A 22,002-nucleotide genomic window follows, 5' to 3' on the forward strand; every position below is an offset into this window, starting at 1 on the left:
CCATCCTGTTTGTGTGCCCACGTATCTGTCCTCTGCATGGTGCAGTGCTCCAATTAATCACAGCGCAAACTGGAGGAACAACATCTTCAGACTATGCACTTCATCCTTATGGCCTTAATATTGAGTTCAACACCTTCAAATTATGTACCAACTCCCATTTCTTCCCTTTCTTTTAGCTTGTTACATTCTGTTCTCATTGTCCTCTCTCCGCTCCTCCCATTCCCAGTGGGACTCTATCCTTTCAATTCTGGCAGTTCGACACACCATTGTTGTATCATTCTTACATTCTGATCATTTAGTCTAAATGATCAATATCTTTTCTCCACCAGTATATGACACCCACCACCCACACTAACTGTAGCATAAATGCTGTTTCCTCCACACTTCAACTCTAACGAAGAGTCATCTAGACTGAACATGAGATTGCGCTTTCTCCATGGATGCTGTCTGACCCATTGTGATTTCCAGCATCTGTTACTTTGTTTCAAGATTACCAGGATGTTGCCAGGGCTGAAAAATGTGTTGCTGGAAAAGTGCAGCAGGTCAAGCAGCATCCAAGGAGCAGGAGAATCGATGTTTCGGGCCTAAGTCCTTCTTCAGGAATGAGGAGGGTGTGCCAAGCAGGCTAAGATAAAAGGTAGGGAGGAGTGAATTGGGGGAGGGGTGATAGGTGGAAGGTGGTTAAGGTGAGGGTGATAGGCCGGAGAGGGGGTGGGGGCGGAGAGGTCGGGAAGAAGATTGCAGGTCAAGAAGGCGGTGCTGAGTCCAAGGGTTGGGACTGAGATAAGGTGGGGGGAGGGGAAATGAGGAAGCTGGAGAAATCTGCATTCATCCCTTGTGGTTGGAGGGTTCCTAGGCGGAAGATGAGGAGCTCGTCTTCCAGGCGTCGTGTTGCCATGGTCTGGTGATGGAGGAGGCCAAGGACTTGCATGTCCTTGGCGAGGTGGGAGGGGGAATTAAAGTGTTCCGCCACGGGGCGGTTGGGTTGGTTGGTGCGGGTGTCCCAGAGGTGTTCTCTGAAACGTTCCGCAAGTAGGCGGCCTGTCTCCCCAATGTAGAGGAGACTGCAGAGTGTATGAAGTGAGACTGGGCAGACTGAGGTTGTTTTTCTCGGAACAGAGGAGACTGAAAGGGGACGTGATTGAGATATATAAAATTATGAAGGGCATTGATCGAGTGGTTGGGAAAAGCCTATTCCCTTGATAGCGATCAATGACGGGGGCACATAGACTTAAGGTAAAGGGGCAGAAAACTTTGAGGTGATGTAAGGAAAGTCTTTTTCACCCAAGGGGTGATGGGAATCTGAAACTCACTGCCTGTAAAGATGGCAAAGGCAGAAACCCTCAACATTTTAACAAGTGTTTAGATGTGCACTTGTGATGTCAAAGTATACGAGGGTTTGGGCCAAGTGCAGGAAAACGGGATTGGAATAGTTAGGTCGTTCTTTTTGACTGGCACAATTGTGATGGGCTGATGGCTCTTTTTTAAGTATACTTTTATTGAAAAATAGATATTTTTAATATTACAACAAATACAAAACAATACCAACCCGCCCTCATGTACAAATGTATAAATATATCTAGAAAAATATATATTAAAAACCCCAACTAACAATTTAACTAAATAAATAATAAACAGCAACAAACCGATAAATAATAATAACTCAACGCAGCCGAACAAAACACTCATACGTTCGCAGTTCCTCCTCCCTGGATATTGGACTGGCAAAGCAGAATTGTTACGGCAATTGCAATCAGACTGATAAAGACTTTGTCTATTTATCCGATCCATGCCTCTCATAATTTTGTTAACCTCTATAAGGTCACCCCTCAGCCTCCGATGCTCCAGGGAAAACAGCCCCAGCCTGTTCAACCTCTCCCTATAGCTCAAATTCTCCAACCCTGGCAATACACTTGTAAATCTTTTCTGAATCCTTGCAAGTTTCACAACATCTTTCTGATAGGAAGGAGACCAGAATTGCATGCAATATTTCAACAGTGGCCTAACCAATGTCCTGTACAGTCTCAACATGACCTCCCAATTCCTGTATTCAATACTCTGACCAATAAAGGAAAGCATACCAAACGCCGCCTTTACTATCCTATCTACCTGCGACTTGGGTAGGAGAGTCCAGAACTAGAGGGCATAGGTTTAGGGTGAGAGGGGAAAGATATGAGAGACCTAATGGGCAACATGTTCACGCAGAGGGTGGTTCGTGTATGGAATGAGCTGCCAGAGGCAGTGATGGAGGCTAGTACATTTAAAAGGCATTTGGATGGGTATATGAATAAGAAGGGTTTGGAGGAATATGGGCCTGATACTGGCAGGTGGGACTAGATTAGGTTGGGATACCTGGTCGGCATGGACGGGTTGGACCGAAGGGTCTGTTTCCGTGCTGTACATCTCTATGACTCTATGATGGCCCTTTTTATGTGCTGTAGTCCTCAATGACTGAGTATCCCTGTTACCTCCATTAGTTAGTCACAAATATTTTATATCCTTACAAGTACCCAAAGAACCATAAGTTCCCTGCTGATTGGACTACAAGCAGTTGATCAGCTACTCGGCCAAGCAGTAAGTCACCATTTTATAACAATTTGTATCCCCTCCTTTGCAGGTTGGTGGCTGTTTCATAAGATCATTTGGTCTCTTCAGAAATGAGTTTAACCTGAAGAATCCTGTTTTTGTTCAAGCAACTATATTGAACACTCCTCTGATTAGTGAGAAAACTGGGAGACTAAATCACAGCTCCTACAAGAGGTTGGATGGAGGCCGTATAGTTAGGGTAGCTGTGAGAGCCAGAGGTTGTTGTTGGTTGACAGCCTTTGCTGTGGAATTCGTTTAAATTATATTGCAAAGGGACCAAATGCAGATAAGAAAGGAAGAGGCTGAGGGTAAATGTGTGGGAGGTTGTGATGTAACTGTGTGGATTAACTAGAGGGAAGAATGAAAGCAAACGAGAACAGTTGCTCCCAGCTGGGAGACGTTGGAGAGAGGCTGGAGGACGATGATGTGAAGGTCTCCCGACAGGTAAACAATAATGAGACCAAGCCTGTCGTGGTCACTGTGACATCAGATGTCAGAACTGTTCCATTTCCGTGGAAGGACAAGGACCTGATTGGAAGGATTCAAATATAGAATTCCAGGAAGTAAATTTGGGAGGCAACAACATGGTCAAGTACTTTTGAGGGGAAATAGAGATTGGTTGGTAGATTGCAAAGGCACATACATTCTTTTGTAGGGGTGAAAGCAGATGGACAGCAGAATTGGGTGGGTCAATGCCAGAGAAAGCGTGCCTATCAACAATATGAGCCAATACAAGGACGTTGGGATTTTGGGTGGCCAGCAATTTGGTGGGAATGGAGTAAGTGATGGCCTATGCCCTCTCGTGATTGACCCTCAATCATGGAAGCAGCTGCTCTCTATTCACCCTGTCCATACCCCTCATGATCTTATAGACTTCAACATGTCCCCCTTCAGTCGTCTTTGCTCTAAAGAAAACAATGGGGTAGCACAGTGGTTAGCACTGCTGCCTCAGCACCAGGAACCCAGGTTCAATTCCAGCCTTGGGCAGCTATCTGTGTGGAGTTTTCACATTCTGTGTCTGCATGGGTTTCTTGTGCTCCGGTTTCCTCCCACAGTCCAAAGATGAGCAAATCAGGTGAACTGGCCATTCTAAATTGCCCATAGTGTTCGGTGCATCATTTGGAGGGAAATGGGTCTGGGTGGGTTACTCTTCCGAAGGTCGGTTTGGACTTTTTGGGCCAAAGGGCCTGTTTCCACACCATAGGTAAATCTAATCTAATTCAAGCCTATCTATTCCCTCCTTGTAGTTCAATTTCTACATCCTAGGCAACACCTTTGTGAACCTACCCTTTATCCCCTTCAGTGCTATCACATTTTTCCTGTGGTGAGGTGACTAAAACTGCACACAGTACTCCAGTTGTTGGCCTGACCAAGGTTCTGTACAACTCAACATTACGTCCTTGGTCTTATACTCTATGCCCTGACTCCCTCATCCTGTTTCTCCTTCCAAAGTGGATCACCTTGTACTTAACAGGATTATTACCATCTGACACTGGTCTGCCCGTCTGATCCGCCCATCAATATCTCCCTGTAATCTACAACCATCATCTTTACTGCTGACCACTCTACCAGTCTTGGTGTTGTCTGCCAATTTGCTTAACATTCCTTTCACGTTTTCAATCTATATAATTTATGTATTTAACAAACAGTAAGGGTTCCAGATCTTTATCGTACACTGCTGGACACTGGCCTCCAGTCACTCTAGCAACCTTCTACCACTATGCTTTGTGTTCTATGACTCAGTTTCTGATCTATCTTGCCACGTTTCCCTGAATTCCATGTGCATTAACCTGCTGTTTCCCTGGTTAACCTTTTAATGTATGTATAAAATATTTTAGGATTCTCCCTAATCCTGTTTGCAAGTCCTTTCTCGTGCCCCTTTTTGCTCTTCTGATTGCTTTCTTAAGTTCCTTCCTGGAACTCCTGTATTTGTCTAGGACCATAGCTGAATTGCTTCCTTTGGACTTGCTAAAAGACCTGCTCTTCTACCTTATCCAGTCCTGAATTGTCCCAGACACCCAGGGTTCTCTGGCATTCTTCCTCCTATGTTTCCCTCCAAAGGGTACGTGTTAGACCCAGTTCCTTTTGAATGCCCTGTATTGCTCCATTGTAAACTTACTTGCAAGGAAACGTTCCCAGTCTACTATGGCCAGATTCTGCTTTTTTAAAATAAAACCTGTCTTTCCCCAATCCAAAGGCGTCTTTTGTAGACCATGATTTTTCTTGTCCAGAACAAATTTGAACTGTACCGTATTGTGGTTGCTATCTCTAAAATATTCCTGCACTTTCCCCAGATCTTGCACTGCGCTATCCCTTGTTAGGCTTTCTACGTATTGATATTTAAAAAAAAAATCCCCAGGATACATTTCGAGAAATCCATTCTCTCTGAATCCTTAACACTTTTTCTGATTTATGTTGCATAAGTTGAAATCCCTAGTATAATTACACAATTATATACACCTCTGTCTACATATTTTCTGCTCTATTTTCTGCTGAATCTTTGGGAGCGTATAATATATTCCCAGTGAATTAGCTGCCACTTTATCATTCCTAAATTCTACTCACAAAACCTCATGAGGATCCTTCCAAGATATCTGTCCTTATTGTAGTAATTGAGCCCTTTATTAATAGTGCTACACCAACCCCCTTTCTACACCCTCCACTGTCTCACCTAAAGGCCTGTAGCCTGGAATGTTAAGTTGCCAGTTCAGACCTTTCCTCAATCATGTTCGTGATGACAATAATATCATACTTCAATGTGTCAGTCCACCCCATAAACTCATCAGTCTTACCTATTACACTCTCACCATTAAAGACTATCCAGCCTTGCCGAATTCTCTTGACACTCAACATAGCTGAACTCATTCTGACTTGCTTCCTTTGTTATGGCATGATGTGTCTCTGTTTCATCGATATTTTGTGTTCCCTTCCCCTGTGAATCCAGTTGAAACTGATCCCAATAGCACTAGTAAACCTACCTGCAAGGATATTGGTTCCAGTGGTTCAGGTGCAGGCCATACTGTTTGTACGTGTCCCACCTCTTCCAAAATCGGTCCTAGTGATCCAGGAATCTAAAACCCTCCCTCTTGCACCAACCCTTGAACCATGCATACATCTGTCCTAATCTCGTTGTAAACTCACTTGAACGTGGCACCAGGAGTAATCCAGAGATTACAACTGGTGGAGGTCCTGCTTTTTAATCTATTTCCTGGCTCCCTGAATTCTTGATGCATGACCTCATTCCTCAATTTGCCCATATCATTGTTACCAACATTTACCAAGATCTCTAACTCATCACCCCTTTCAGGGTGCCCTACAGCTTTTCAATTATATCCCTGACCCGACACCAGGGAGGCAACAGACTGTGCTGGAGTCACATCTTTGGCTGCAGAAATGCCTGTCAGCTCTAGTGACTAAAGAATCCCCTATCTCTCATATCAGTCAAGCCACATGTGGTGCCAGAAGCTTGACTTTGACTGCATTCCTTTGATGTACCAGCACACTCAGTAGGTTCCATAATGGAATACCAGTTAGTGGGACCTGAGGGAACTCCTGTTTTTTTTCTGGACTTTCTGGTGGTCACCCTCTTCCCTCAAGTCCCTTTAGTTGCGGTGTGACCATCTCCATAAATGTGCTATCCACATAACACTCAACCTTGCAGATGTTCCGCAGTGTCTTCAACCGCAGCTCAAGCTTCAAGACCCAGAGCTCCAACTTCTGCAGCTAGGCACACTTCTGGCACATAGTCATCTAGAACAATATGTGAAAACCTTTGGGCCATTTGATCAAGCTTAAACATTTTGCATAGTCCTATTACATCTGATGCAGAATCTTCAACAGTTCTGTCCACCCAGGACCCAGTGGATTGTTTACTCATTTCAAAAATAAAATGGTGAAAAGTCCTGGTAGGGAGATAGTGGGCTTGATGCAGCTAACCAGGGAGTTGTGCCTTGGGGATAGTTGAGTTACTGGCAAGAGGGGCAGGTAATCATAAAATCCCTACAGTGTGGAAACAGGCCATTTGGCCATCAAGTCCACATTAACCACCTGAAGAGCATCCCACCCAGTCCCATTCCCCGTCCCTGTAACTCCACGTTTATCATGGCTAATCCACCTAGCCTGCACATCCCCAGACACTATGGACAATTTAGTATGGCCAATCCACCTAACCTGAACATCTTTCAACTGTGGAAGGAAACTGGAGCACCTAGAGGATACCCACGCAGACATGGGGAGAACATGCAAATTCCACACTGAGTTGCCCAAAGCTCAAACTGAACTTGGGTTCCTGATGCTGAGTCAGCAGTGCTAACTACTGTGCCACCCAATTCAGTGGATGATGAGTTTTGGAGCATTAGAGAAATGGACTTCAATACTTTCGGGGCAAAGTTTTGAACTGGGAAGGATCTGATGCAGGTTTGGAGTGCCAAAGGCATGCTCTACCTCTTTAGATTGGAGTTTGTAACAGAAGCTAGATTGATGGATATGCTGGCATTTACTGACTTTGCTTGGGCTTGGTGTGGCCAGTGACTAGAAGGAGCAGGCAAGCACATAGAGAGTAGGTTTTTCAGCACTGTCCATAGTGGTGTATCTTTGTTACTCGGATTGCCTCCAGTATTTTTGATGTTCAATTCTATCTTGCAGAGAGGTTTGGCAGACATAGCCCAAGTTAAATAAAATATAAATCTTGCTCTCAACTGTCCATATCAATCCAGGTATGCTGGCAAAGTTATATACAGAATAAAACTCCTTCTGCACAGTTCACGTCAAGAACTCCAAAGACAAACACAGCTGACAGTGATGTACGAAAGTAAAGCTCCATCTACTCTTATAAACTGACAGCAAAGTTCCCCGACACAGTCCCCATCAAACACTCCCAGGACAAGAACAGCATTGGAATTAGGTATAGAGTAAATCTCCCTCAACTTTTTCAAATAGAAAATAAAGCTTCATACTCACTTAAATGGAAAGTGAACCTCCCTCAATATTGTCCCCATCAAACTCTCCCAGAACAGGGACAGCATGGAGTTAGAGAAAATCTCCTCCTACTCTTTTAACTGAAAATAAAGCTTCCTCTATGCCATACTTGTCAAATATATTTCCAGGACAGGGACCGCACGAGGTTAGATACAGAATAAAGCTCCATGTATAGTGACTACTTCAAACACTCCCTTCTTAGATTAAGATAAATGCTCAGCACACCATTAAGGGCTGAAAGGCCTGTACTATACTGTACTGTTCTATGTAGGCACACTACGGAATAGATAAAAATTCCCGATCTACACTGAACAATGAAACACTCCCATGTGACCTGAAAGGAATTTCCTATTCCCAATGCCATTCATGCCCTTTTCCTTTCTTGAAGAAGGAAATGCTGACGGTTTTGACCTCTTCCTTATGCAGGACCCCTTTGGGCCGAGCCCGTGCTTGGTTACGACTTGCTATGATGCAGAAAAAGCTGGCGGATTATCTGCGGTGCATGATCATCAGAAGGGATCTGTTCAGGTGCTTCCTCTTATCTTTGTCTATTATGTAATGTGAGAATTGTACGAGTTTAAGCATGTACTGCCCCTCTGGCAGTCCCTTTGCCTCATGGGTTGTACTGAACTCTGGGTGTAAAACTGAACAGATTAAGTTAAAGTGTGGTCTGTGAACCTCAGAAGAGATCCTCAGTGGGCTCTGTTTTGTGCCTGCTCCATGTTGTGGTTCCTTCTTTCTGTGAGTTGTCCAATCAATGATGTGGTAGAGCTTTACATTTTGTGTAGAGAAGTGCACTGGTGACACACATCATCTTTTCACTTCTAGGTGCCTAGTGATGGTTGTAATGAGGCACCAATTTAAGACTGATGAGGAACCTCTTCTCTGAAGGTGGTGCATCTTCAGCATTCTTTAACACAGAGCTATGGGGCAGAGTGTTTTTATAGATTTAAAGCTGAGATAAGTTAATGATCAGTAGGGGAATTTAGGATTATGGCGGAAAGGCAGGAAAGTGGACATGAGGAATGTTGGATCAGTCCTGATTCTATTGAATGGCAGAACAGGTTTAGGGCCTATTCTTGTTCCGACTACTTATGGTTCTCCGTCAACCTGTTTCTTGAATTGAGTGCGACTCATCCAGTGGGCCCATTGTTGGGATTGTTTCAGATCAGTGTTGGTAAGTTTGCATGTAACGTGGGATTGAGCTGTGCTCATTAAGTCAGTGTTCAACTAAAAGGCCTGCACTGTGCTGAGTGAATTGATCCTGGTTGCAAGCAGCAATGGGACTGAGGGACAGAATTTCCTACAGTTGAAAAATGCAGCCATAATGGGTGAGAAAAAAGAAGAGTTGAGTGGTCATGGCTCTGTGGTGCTGTGGTGGAAAAGGCTGCACCCATATTGGCGGAGAATTGAACCAAATTCCAGCAAGTTATTACACTTGGGACAAAGGGAGAGAACATCTGAACATAATTTTAATTGAAATAGTTGGTAAAAATGAAATGTTGTTCAGAAATTGCCCTGTAATGTAATTGACCAAACTGAAAGGTGAGATGCTAAGTCACTGTTCTGTGTGCTCCTTTGATGACAGTGAGTTTTATGAGGAGCATGCATTGATGATGGAAGAGGAAGGGGCGGTGATTGTTGGATTGCTTGTTGGACTCAATGTCATCGATGCCAACCTGTGTGTCAAGGGAGAAGATCTGGATTCACTGGTAAGACTGACTTCTATATGCCACATTTCCCACTCTCGTCAGGCGAGCGGTGATTCGGCGTTGGGCTCTTCCCTGTTCACTTGCAGTTACTAGGGGAGTCCTGGTTAGTTTATTTTTTTGCTGCCAAGTAATAAGCTTAAATTCAGTGGGTTGTCACGTCTGATCTGAGGTTGTACACAAAGCTAAAGGATGGCAAGGCCACACCAGCATGCGCGCGCCACCTCTCAGCAATCATTTCACCATGCTGCCACCGCGACACCAGAGAGCCAGCCACCCGTATGTCGCACACTGATGGTGGCAACAACCTAGAACATTACAGCACAGTACAGGCTCTTCGGCCCTCAATGTTGCGCTGACCTGTGGAACCAATCTGAAGCCTATCTAACCGACAGTATTCCAGGTTTATACAATGACCATTTAAGTGCCCTCAAAGTTGACGCGTCTACATTTGATGCAGGCAGTGCATTCCATGCCCCTACTACTCTGAGTAAATAAACTATCTCTGACATCTGTCCTATATTTAACACCCCTCAATTTAAAGCAATGTCCCCTCGTGTTGGTCATCACCATCCCAGGAAAAAGCTCTCACTGTCCACCCTATCTTAACCCTTTGATTATCTTATGTGTTTCAATTAAGTCACCTCTCAACCATCTTTTCTCTAATGAAAACAGCCTCAAGTCCTTCAACCTTTCCTCATAAGATCTTCCCTCATTTCCGGGCAACATCCTGGTAGATCTCCATGACCCCTTTCCAAAGCTTCCATATCCTTTGTGGGTGGCATGGTGGCACAGTGGTTAGCACTGCTGCCTCACAGCGCCAGAGACCCGGGTTCAATTCCCGACTCAGGCGACTGACTGTGTGGAGTTTGCACATTCTCCCCGTGTCTGCGTGGGTTTCCTCTGGGTGCTCCAGTTTCCTCCCACAGTCCAAAGATGTGCACGTCAGGTGAATTGGCCATGCTAAATTGCCCGTAGTGTTAGGTAAAGGGGTAAATGTACGGGAATGGGTGGGTTACGCTTCGGCGGGTAAGTGTGGACTTGTTGGGCCGAAGGGCCTGTTTCCACACTGTAAGTAATCTAATCTAATTTAATCTAATCCTTCTTATAATGCGGTGACCAGAACAGAACGCAATACTCCCCAAGTGTGCCCTCACCAGAGTTTTGTACAGCTGCAGCATGACTTCATGGCTCCAAAACTCAACCTCCCTACCAATAAAAGCCAGTACACTGTATGCCACCTTAACAACACTATCAACCTGGGTGGCAACTTTCGGGGATCTATGCACATGGACACCGAGATCTCTCTGCTCAGTTATGCTGCCAAGAATCTTACCATTAGCCCAGTACTCTTTATTCCTGTTGCTCCTTCCAAAATGAATCATTTCACACTTTTCCACATTAAACTCCACTTGCCACCTGTCAGCCCAGCTCTGCAGCTTATCGACGTCCCTCTATAACCTACAACATCCTTCAGCACTATCCACAACTCCACCGAACTTAATGCCCTCTGCAAATTTACTAACCTATCCGTCTACGCCCTTATCCAGGTCATTTATAAAAATGACAAACAGCAGTGGCCCCAAAACAGATCCTTGCGGTACACCAAGAATAACTGAACACCAGGATGAATATTTCCCATCAACCACCACCCTCTGTCTTTCAGCTAGCCAATTTCCGATCCAAACTGCAAATCACCCTCAATCCTATGCCTCTGTTTTTTGTGCAATAGTCTACCATGGGGAACCTGATCAAACGCCTTATTGAAATCCATACACACTACACCAACCACTTTACCTTCATCCACCGGTCACCATCTCAAAGAACTCAATAAGGTTTGTGAGCACAGCCTCCCCTTCACAAAACAATGTTGACTATCCCTAATCAACTTATTCCTTTCTAGATGATTATAAATCCTATCTCTTATAATCTTTTCCAACACTTTACCCATAACTGAAGTAAGGCTCACTGGTCTATATTTACTACGTCTGTACGCCCTTTCTTGAACAACGGGACAACATTTGCTATCCTCCAGTCTTCTGGCACTATTCCTATAGACAATGATGACATAAAGATCAAAGCCAAAGGCTCTGCAGTCTCCTCCCTGGCTTCCCAGAGATTCCTAGGATAAATCGCATCCAGCCCAGGGGATTTATCTGTTTTCACACTTACCAGAATTGCTAACATCTCTTTCTTGTGATTCTCAATCCCGTCTAGTTTGGTAGTCCATATCTCAGTATTCTCCTTGACAAAAATGTCTTTTTCCAGTGTGAATACTGACAAAAAATATTCATTTAGTACTTCCCCTATCTCCTCAGACTCCACACACAACTTCCCACTATTGTCCTTCATTGGCCCTGATCTTACTCTGGTTATTCTTTTATTCTCTCGCTCCCCCCTCTCTCTCTCGCTCCCCCCTCTCTCTCTCGCTCCCCCCTCTCTCTCGCTCCCCCCTCTCTCTCTCGCTCCCCCCTCTCTCTCTCGCTCCCCCCTCTCTCTCTCGCTCCCCCCTCTCTCTCTCGCTCCCCCCTCTCTCTCTCGCTCCCCCCTCTCTCTCTCGCTCCCCCCTCTCTCTCTCGCTCCCCCCTCTCTCTCTCGCTCCCCCCTCTCTCTCTCGCTCCCCCCTCTCTCTCTCGCTCCCCCCTCTCTCTCTCTCTCGCTCCCCCCTCTCTCTCTCTCTCGCTCCCCCCCCTCTCTCTCTCTCGCTCCCCCCCCTCTCTCTCTCTCGCTCCCCCCTCTCTCTCTCTCTCGCTCCCCCCTCTCTCTCTCTCTCGCTCCCCCCTCTCTCTCTCTCTCGCTCCCCCCTCTCTCTCTCTCTCGCTCCCCCCTCTCTCTCTCTCTCGCTCCCCCCTCTCTCTCTCTCTCGCTCCCCCCTCTCTCTCTCTCGCTCCCCCCTCTCTCTCTCTCGCTCCCCCCTCTCTCTCTCTCGCTCCCCCCTCTCTCTCTCTCGCTCCCCCCTCTCTCTCTCTCGCTCCCCCCTCTCTCTCTCTCGCTCCCCCCTCTCTCTCTCTCGCTCCCCCCTCTCTCTCTCTCGCTCCCCCCTCTCTCTCTCTCGCTCCCCCCTCTCTCTCTCTCGCTCCCCCCTCTCTCTCTCTCGCTCCCCCCTCTCTCTCTCTCGCTCCCCCCTCTCTCTCTCTCGCTCCCCCCTCTCTCTCTCTCGCTCCCCCCTCTCTCTCTCTCGCTCCCCCCTCTCTCTCTCTCGCTCCCCCCTCTCTCTCTCTCGCTCCCCCCTCTCTCTCTCTCGCTCCCCCCTCTCTCTCTCTCGCTCCCCCCTCTCTCTCTCTCGCTCCCCCCTCTCTCTCTCTCGCTCCCCCCTCTCTCTCTCTCGCTCCCCCCTCTCTCTCTCTCGCTCCCCCCTCTCTCTCTCTCGCTCCCCCCTCTCTCTCTCTCGCTCCCCCCTCTCTCTCTCTCGCTCCCCCCTCTCTCTCTCTCGCTCCCCCCTCTCTCTCTCTCGCTCCCCCCTCTCTCTCTCTCGCTCCCCCCTCTCTCTCTCTCGCTCCCCCCTCTCTCTCTCTCGCTCCCCCCTCTCTCTCTCTCGCTCCCCCCTCTCTCTCTCTCGCTCCCCCCTCTCTCTCTCTCGCTCCCCCCTCTCTCTCTCTCGCTCCCCCCTCTCTCTCTCTCGCTCCCCCCTCTCTCTCTCTCGCTCCCCCCTCTCTCTCTCTCGCTCCCCCCTCTCTCTCTCTCGCTCCCCCCTCTCTCTCTCTCGCTCCCCCCTCTCTCTCTCTCGCTCCCCCCTCTCTCTCTCTCGCTCCCCCCTCTCTCTCTCTCGCTCCCCCCTCTCTCTCTCTCGCTCCCCCCCCTCTCTCTCTCGCTCCCCCCCCTCTCTCTCTCGCTCCCCCCCCTCTCTCTCTCGCTCCCCCCCCCTCTCTCTCTCGCTCCCCCCCCTCTCTCTCTCGCTCCCCCCCCTCTCTCTCTCGCTCCCCCCCCTCTCTCTCTCGCTCCCCCCCCTCTCTCTCTCGCTCCCCCCCCTCTCTCTCTCGCTCCCCCCCCTCTCTCTCTCGCTCCCCCCCCTCTCTCTCTCGCTCCCCCCCCTCTCTCTCTCGCTCCCCCCCCTCTCTCTCTCGCTCCCCCCCCTCTCTCTCTCGCTCCCCCCCCTCTCTCTCTCGCTCCCCCCCCTCTCTCTCTCGCTCCCCCCCCTCTCTCTCTCGCTCCCCCCCCCTCTCTCTCGCTCCCCCCCCTCTCTCTCTCGCTCCCCCCCCTCTCTCTCTCGCTCCCCCCCCTCCCCCGCGCGCTCCCCCCCCCTCTCTCTCTCGCTCCCCCCCCCTCGCTCTCTCGCTCCCCCCCCCTCGCTCTCTCGCTCCCCCCCCCTCGCTCTCTCGCTCCCCCCCCCTCGCTCTCTCGCTCCCCCCCCTCGCTCTCTCGCTCCCCCCCCCTCGCTCTCTCGCTCCCCCCCCCCTCGCTCTCTCGCTCCCCCCCCCTCGCTCTCTCGCTCCCCCCCCCTCGCTCTCTCGCTCCCCCCCCTCGCTCTCTCGCTCCCCCCCCTCGCTCTCTCGCTCCCCCCCCCCTCGCGCACTCCCCCTCCCTCGCGCCCTCCCCCGCGCGCTCCCCCCCCTCCCCCGCGCGCTCCCCCCCCCCTCCCCCGCGCGCTCCCCCCCCCTCCCCCGCGCGCTCCCCCCCCCCTCCCCCGCGCGCTCCCCCCCCCTCCCCCGCGCGCTCCCCCCCCCCCCTCCCCCGCGCGCTCCCCCCCCCCCTCCCCCGCGCGCTCCCCCCCCCCTCCCCCGCGCGCTCCCCCTCCTGAAAACAAACCTGTTCCGTGATATCATGAGCCCTAGCATCTGGGAGGCAACACACCAACTGTGAATCTCCGTCGTTCCACAGAACCTTCTATCAGCCCCGCCTAAAAATGCAGTCCCCACTCACTAATGCTGTGCTGCTCATCCCCCTTCCCTTTTGAGCAACCGAGACAGACTCTGTGCCAGAGATCTGTACACCATGCCTTACCCCTGGTAAGTCGACCCCCTCAACAGTATTCAAAATGATATACCTGTTACTGAGGAGAACAGCCACAGAGAATCCTGGACTGTCTGGTTCCCTGTCAGTCCCCTGACAGTAACCCATCTGCCTTTTTCTTGTACCTGAGGTGAGATGACCTCCCTGCAACTCCTCTCAATAACCCCCTCAGCCCCAAACCCCTCAGAATGATCCGAAGTTCATCCAGCTCCAGCTCCCTAACATGGTTTGTGGAGTTGGAGTTGGGTGCACGTCCTGCAGATGAAGTCAGTGGGGGCACTGGTGGTGACCCTTACCTCCCACATTCTGCAGGAGGAACATCCAACTGCCCAAACCTCCATTCTCACTTTTCTAAATTCCCAAGAGTCTAATGGAAAAAAAAACTGGTTACCTTACCAATCTGGCACGCACCATCTGTTTTTGGGTTAGAGGAGGAGAGTGGGTGGAGACAATACTTAAGTGGTGTTTCAGGTAAAGCAACTATCCAAATACCGAGGAGTTTCGATTATCTGAACGAGATGGGCAGGCACTATTTCGTTCGGATAATTGATTATTCGGTTAATTGACTCGGTCTTTCCTCTGGTGCTCAAAGTTTTCTGTTAAGTCTGCTCCCCTTTTCACGAGAGAAGGCATGATCCCTGACCCCCCAACCCCTCCTAACCCCCCCCAGCCTAAACCGTCCAGCCCTGACCCCCTGCCCGTCCCTGACCCTATCGAACTCCTGCCTTTCTGAGGTGAGTCTCCAAATAGCACGCACGCATGCAGGTGCACACGCACACATCTTGTTACTGCAACTTTTTGACAAGTTTCCCCTTTGTGCTATATAGGACAATGTTGGTGAGATTATCTATCTGGGGAAATGGGGTTTAGGGTATACTCCTGTGTAGAACTCCAGGGAAAGTGTGGTGGTGGGGGGGATCGAGAGAGAGGGCGGGAGGTCAGTCATTTGGAGACAGTGTCCAGGTCTGTTCTTGGCAGCATTTCAGTAAGATGAGTTCACTTTTAATCACAGTAAACAAAAGACGTGATCAGTGTTGGAAACACGTCTTTGATGTAATGTTTCTATCGGGACCTTGAGATCTTCTTCGGATATTCGGATAATCGAGGTTCCTCTATATATTACCTTACTTATTTAGCATCCCTCTGGTCCTCAGTCCCGCTGTACAATGGAGACAAATGGCAACCCCTGCATCCTCCAGCGCTGCTGATGAGTGGGAACGTGTTCAGCACGCAGCGCAGTACCGGAGGCCCTCCCTGCATGGGGAGGCAAATTATGGAGCGTCAGTAGATTAGTGGAAGAGAATAGGGCTGGGGCCAGAGGCACAGAGACGCCTCAGCGCCCACAATTGAGAGCACCAGCTGACAGAGACCGACCGAGGGAGAGAGGAGTACCGACACACAAGTGGCAAAAGGTTGTGCATGCATGCACCACACATTGATCGCCGGCCATGGAATGGCAGGACTTTCTGGGAGGTGGGTGATGCCTCGTGACCCAGTGGATCACACCCGGCAAGTACGGAAGGCATGCTGACAGTGACCGGGATAGAAGACCCGATTCTGGTGACTTTCCCACAGCCAACATTCAACTGTCTGCCAGGTGCCAAGGAACCCAAGGCGGGGCCAGCAACATGAGGTGTACAGGTGATTGAAATGAGAAACTTTCGGGCAGTACTACAGAAGCAAGTTCCATGCCCAACCCTTGGTGTCTCCAAGATAGACAGCAGGACCGAGTAGAAATGTTCGGGCTGAACGGGAGAGCCAAAGCCAGCGATTGATGTGGGTGCAGCCAGTGAAGTCACTGCATTGAATGAAACCTCCTTCCTCAGCTACACGCTTGGTGCCAGCAGAAGACAGGATCAAAAACCCCACTGGCAACTGAAGGTCAAGGACGAACTGAGACCAGCGGCTGCAGCAGCAGTGGCTTGCAGCTCCCAGGCACCATCTGTGTTTCTGAACACTCTCTCTCAATTAAAAATCAAGTCAAGTCAGTGTGTCGATCCAGCTCGCTCTATGCAAGACTGGCGACTTCACAGCCTAGAAATCCGCAGCTCACTCTTTTCACAAACTGGCCACCCAAGAGATACCCTGTGCAAATATACTGAGTGTAGGCAGACCCCGCGGGTGCTCAACACACAGGGCAGCACTGTGTCCCAGTGACTAAGCAGTCAGTGTCGCTGTGCAATCTACCAACAGCTATGCTAGGACCAGTGATAGCTGTGCTGGCACACTGCTGTGACTCAGACCAACTCCACTCCGTGTCCTGATATGTGTCGAGCCTGATGAGTGGAATGTGCAGGGAAGGTTAAGCACTCCGATGCTGGTGGACTCCGGAGTCTGCACTTAGGGGGACAAAAACGGCAGGTCCTCGGCGACACAGCAGCCACGGTCTTGCCAGCCAAGATGAGTGCAATTAATTGCCACGTGACCTCAGACAGGCATGGCCCTGGGATGAACCCCGGGCCTCAAAGTGTGTTCAAAGTGTCGATGATCAATGTGTCCTTCAATTCACACTAATTCTCGCAGCTACCTGTGATCTTTTTTGATGCATGAGCTGAGTAATCCATCGTTAAACATAGTATGAGGTTTCAGTCTGTTCCTCGCCAGAGACCAATGACGTGGGCCACACGTACACTCCCCACCATCACAACTCCCACCTGACCGGAGGGTTAACAAAGGATCGAAGAAGCCATGACACACAGGACTGACTACTCCCTTTTATCGGGAACACGGAAGGATCGCACACTCACCCTATTCTAGGTAAAGAGCTCAAAATGTGTTGTTGGAAAAGCACAGCAGGTCAGGCAGCATCCAAGGAGCAGGAGAATCGACATTTTGGGCATGAGCACTTCTTCAAGAAGGGCTCATGCCCGAAACATCGATTCTCCTGTTCCTTGGATGCTGCCTGACCTGCTGCGCTTTTCCAACAACACATTTTCAACTCTGATCTCCAGCATCTGCAGTCCTCCCTTTTTTTCCTATTCTAGGTAAAAACAATGACTGCAGATGCTGGAAACCAGATTCTGGATTAGTGGTGCTGGAAGAGCACAGCGGTTCAGGCAGCATTCGAGGAGCAGTAAAACCGACTTTTCGGGCAAAAGCCCTTCATCAGGAATAAAGGCAGAGAGCCTGAAGGGTGGAGAGATAATCTAGAGGAGGGTAGGGGTGGAGAGAAAGTAGTATAGAGTACAGTAGGTGAGTGGGGGAGGGAATGAAGGTGATAGGTCGGGGGCAGGGGGAGGGTGGAGTGGATAGGTGGAATGGCAGGGCAGAGGGGCAGGGTGTGTGCAACTGGTAGAGAGGGGCTGATAAGCAAAGCAGCCATCACCACTGAACTCTGAACTGTCGCCTGCAAACTCATGCCAAAGTCTCCCACGACACCAGGTTCAACTCTTTCACAGGTCTAACCAAAAGCAAGACACCTGAACTGACTGGTCAAACTGAATGTCACCCTTGCAGGGAAGGGTGAGCGTGTGGGTGAGTGCAGAGAGAGAGTGGGAGCTGCTTCCCTGACTCCACTCCTCTACAGTGCTGAGGGAAATGGAGTGTAAAGCCGCATGGAAAATGGAGATACAGCAACAGCCCTCGCACCCGCCTCACTCGAGAAGCAAGGACAGTGTGAGGGGAACACGTTAGCAAGACCCACTCTCAAGCGCTTGATTTCGGACCACTAACTCTACAAGAGGCGGCTTCTTGGTTGCACCTGAGCAGCAGAGTCCGTGTCAGAAGCAGCGGGGCGCCAGCCTGGCCAACCCTGCCATGAGATTGTGACCCTTTCAAAAAGCACTTGTCAAGGTGGGAAGAGTGGGGAGGAACCCCTAAAGCACCAGCCCCTGATAGGAAAGCTTGCCACAAGAGCCCTCCCACATCGACAGGAATTGCTGAATCAATTGAGGAGAGCACCAGCAAAGCCGCATGCACACGCGCTGGCAGGTCCGGACAGAAACCCGAGTGCCGAGCACCTCTGCCGCAGAGCCAGGAAGAGCAGCCACCCACTAAAAGAATGCAGTGCTTGAAGCCAACGCAAATGAGCCAACATTCTGGGCAAACTGGGGTCAGCCTGCCACCTTCCCTGCAAAACCTCAGGGAACCAGGCAACTTGAATTCTCTCAGTTTGTATCACTTTTTATTTCATTTCTTTAAGGTGCCTGTGGAGTGATGGCCATTTATGGAGCGTTTTTGCCGATCATCACCATGGAAATAGATTGCCCACCCTCCGACAGTGTCTAGAGATCTCTGACCGATTTTGACAAAAGGCAGAAAGAATTGGATAAGTCTGACAAATGTTTGACTAAGTGTCACAATTTGACTTCCAAGAGCTCTTGGGCATGCACCCAAACATGAAAATTCAAGTGCCACTCCCTTCGGAGCTACTTATCAGACACTTTTCACGCCGCCATTTTGTTATAAAAATCATGTTCTCGAAAATCTCTGGGTACCCTGCCAACCTGTCAAGCGGCCAAACCCGACTGGAGCAGAATCCCAAATTCAAGTGCTTCAATCTGGAAATCGGTCCCCATAAACACTCCTGGATTTTTTTGCAGCCTGACTTCCACAATTCGAGCGAGTTTAAGTTTTTAGGCTGCAGACACTGAAACACAGCATGACGACACCCAGACTGAAATCCCCCCGAGTCATGTGGCACCCAGAACACATTTCCCGCATGCGTTTTCAGATTTTTTCACTGGTGGGAAGTTTGCTCTGATGACAATTTGAATTTTTTCACACCTTTCCAAAATCTTTCTAAGATTTTCCTAGTTACTGACTTATCCTTTTTAAACACTTCCTGGCAATTTTCATAGGTTTCCGGTGCACGTTTTCAGGCATTTTTCCAGGCTGGTCCTTTGACATTTTCCAACATTTTTTTTCAGTTTTTCTAGTTACTAAATTGACACTTTTAAACGTTTTCGGGCATTTTTCTAAGTTTTCATTCATGTTTTCAGACACTTTTGTAAGTTTTTCTAAACGTCCTGGGCATTTTCCTATGCTTTCCAGGTTATTCATTTGGCATCTTCAGACAGATTAAGTCTGTCTGGTTACTGACATGACACTTTTGAAAATGGTTGGGCACTTTTCCGAAACTTTGCTGGTTACTCACTTCACCTGTTAAGACTGTTGCTTCCTTGCAAAAATGGAGCACTTCCCACCGTGGGAAATTGTTGAAACTTGATCTAAGCACAGCCTGCGCTGCAGCCTAGCAGGGGACCCTATTTGCGCAATGACCAGTTTGAGTCTGACTGCGTTATCCAGCCTGTCCAGGTATCAGGAACTGCAAGGAGTGAGTTTCCTAACTGCTATTTGTTAACGTATTAATTGTGGAATTACAGCACTGAAGTGCAGAATCATCCTTTAACTCATCTGGTCCCAAGCAATTATGTTCTGTAATAATTGTACAGTCCCCTACTATCCCCTGGTTCTGTATTAATCTCAATGTGCCGTCCTCCACTCTGGATCTGTACTAATCACACTGCGCCATATTCTCTCCTGGTTCTGTATTAATCGCAATGTTCTGTGCTCCCACTGCACCAATTTTCATTTCAACCTTGCATTGTCACTGTGGGAAACTGATCAAATTCCTGTGGAAACGAAGAAGATTCCTCCTACCTTCTGACTGTACCATGTAGATGTTCCACTCTTGAAGTGAAGAATGAGAGGTTACAGAGAATATATTGCAAGGTTCAAGGCATGTTTCTTAGTCAATACCTGACAGATGTTAATAATAAAACTGATATTCAAGCAAGTAAGCAAACAAAGAGTCTCTCCCTTAAATCTTTAAAATAAGAGACTGGCAAACCCATAATTAAGAGGGCCTGTGGTTTTGTTTTTGATGCTGCATGGTGTTCTGTTCACATCTCTCAAGTGTCTAAATTGTGAAGAGGCATCAGTTTTTGTTTTCTCCTGATTTATAATTCTGAGATCCTGACAAGCGTTGTTGGCTAAGGATGAGACCGCCTTGACTGCTATCCTAACCCAGACTGTATAATAAGATGCTAGTACTAAACCGTCCAGCTCATTTGGAGGATGTGCTTGGGTAGTTAACTTGGTGTGGTCAGAAGAGGAGAACCTGTGGAATGAAATTTGTCAACTGAAATCTAGATACTGTTTTTTTTACATTACATTACAGTGTGGAAAGAGGCCCTTCAGCCCAAAAACTCCACACCGACCCGCCGAAGCGTAACCCACCCATACCCCTACATTTACCCCTTACCTAACACTACGGGCAATTTAGCATGGCCAATTCACCTGACCTGCACATCTTTGGACTGTGGGAGGAAACCGGAGCACCCGGAGGAAACTCACGCAGACACGGGGAGAACGTGCAAACTCCACACAATCGGTTGCCTGAGGCGGGAATTGAACCCGGGTCTCTGGCACTGTGAGGCAGCAGTGCTAACCACTGTGCCACCGTGCCGCCCACCGTGTTATTCTAGTAACTGGTAATTCTGAACCAAAGGTATAATCTCACCTCCTTGTTGCTTGCCCCACAGGTTGGAGTCATCGACTTCTCCATGTACCTGAAGAATGATAGTGATAGCAGTGGATGCTTTGAAAGGTAATGCTTGCAGACAGAAATAAAACTCACTCTCACCAACTGCATATGATTGCTCGTTAGTAGAAAGATGTGGTCTTTGGCACATGGCCTTGTTGCAATGTCCACTTATCTCTGAGACAAGGACCTCTCACAGTCCACTACTGCACTGATCTTCCAAGCTGAGAGATATTGAAGAGTATTACTGTCCTCACTTGCCCCCTGCATTATCTCTGACAACTCTTCTAGAATCACTTGTTGAAGCTGAGTTTGCATAGACCAAGCTTTAGTGATGATGCCCATGAATGTGAAAGTTATTTAACATTCATTCTTCCACCTTGCTATATGAAACTAATTCAGAGTTAGTAGTGTATTTTGTTCTTTTTGTGACGTTCTCGGAATTGTGCTTTTTATTCAGAGATGGACAGTTTGCTGCAATTCTCGATCAGAAGAACTATGTGGAAGAACTCAATCGACAGCTGAGGTAGGTTCCTATCTGAATTCTTGATCTTGTCTTCATACTAGAGGCAGTAGCCCTGCATTTTGTAAATCAAAACGTTTTCGGTTTTAATGGGCTATGACAATATGCAGAGTGAAATTGAAGTTAGTTGTAAATTCTCGCCCCAACCAAGAACGGTAATGGGAGCAACAGAGACTGATACTAATCAATCTTTGAAGGTGGTAATTCAATATTGGTATATTAGTGTGTACCTATTGAAATTATTTATTTTGCTGTTGGACCATAGTCGCCTTTGTTAGATTTCTGCCACAGCTACATAGTGGTTATGTGCTCCCAACGGTTATCATTTAACATCTTTCATCAGAATTAATTGGAAGTAGTTTAATCTGTGTCATCAATGTGGCTTTCTGTTCATCAAGTGTAGTATTGTAAAGAATATTCTGACTGAGGTTATGGTCTAGTATTGCTGAAAAAGACATTTTATTGAAGCTTTTTGAATGCGCCCATCAGGACACTTCACAAAACAAATAAGAGGGAAAACAGCATTTATGAGAGAAGAGTGCTTGCTGATTTGTTGGCACTTTAGTAGCGGCATAATTAATGTTAAGGATGCCTGACCGTAGTGTCATAGAGATGTGCAACACAGAAACAGACCCTTCGGACCGACTTGTTCATGCCGACCAGATATCCCAGTCCAATCTAGGGCCATCTGCCAGCATCCTGCCCATATTCCTCCAAAGTCTTCCTATTCAAGTACCCAACCAGAGGCCTTTTAAATATTGCAATTGTACTAG

The 22,002-nt window shown here is 48.4% G+C and overlaps 1 protein-coding gene and 1 pseudogene across 3 annotated transcripts in view; one reads left to right on the top strand and one right to left on the bottom strand.

Annotated features, from left to right (window-relative positions):
• rufy2 (RUN and FYVE domain containing 2) overlaps positions 1-22,002 on the top strand; it is a 93,308-nt gene that overhangs the window by 6,684 nt on the left and 64,622 nt on the right. For 2 of the 3 annotated variants that reach the window (XM_043712251.2, XM_043712252.2), the window contains exons 4-7: positions 7,990-8,091; positions 9,152-9,275; positions 20,708-20,772; positions 21,167-21,232. In XM_043712251.2, the coding sequence (XP_043568186.2) occupies positions 7,990-8,091; positions 9,152-9,275; positions 20,708-20,772; positions 21,167-21,232 (357 nt within the window). The remainder of the gene's footprint in view (positions 1-7,989; positions 8,092-9,151; positions 9,276-20,707; positions 20,773-21,166; positions 21,233-22,002) is intronic. The other variant, XM_043712253.2, reaches the window with a different exon arrangement.
• On the bottom strand, positions 16,645-16,797 carry LOC122561419 (5.8S ribosomal RNA; annotated as a pseudogene).

The sequence above is a fragment of the Chiloscyllium plagiosum genome, unplaced genomic scaffold (assembly GCF_037043375.1).
Source record: "Chiloscyllium plagiosum isolate Xiang-an unplaced genomic scaffold, Cpla_swu_hap1 HiC_scaffold_22, whole genome shotgun sequence".
Lineage (NCBI taxonomy): Eukaryota > Metazoa > Chordata > Chondrichthyes > Orectolobiformes > Hemiscylliidae > Chiloscyllium > Chiloscyllium plagiosum.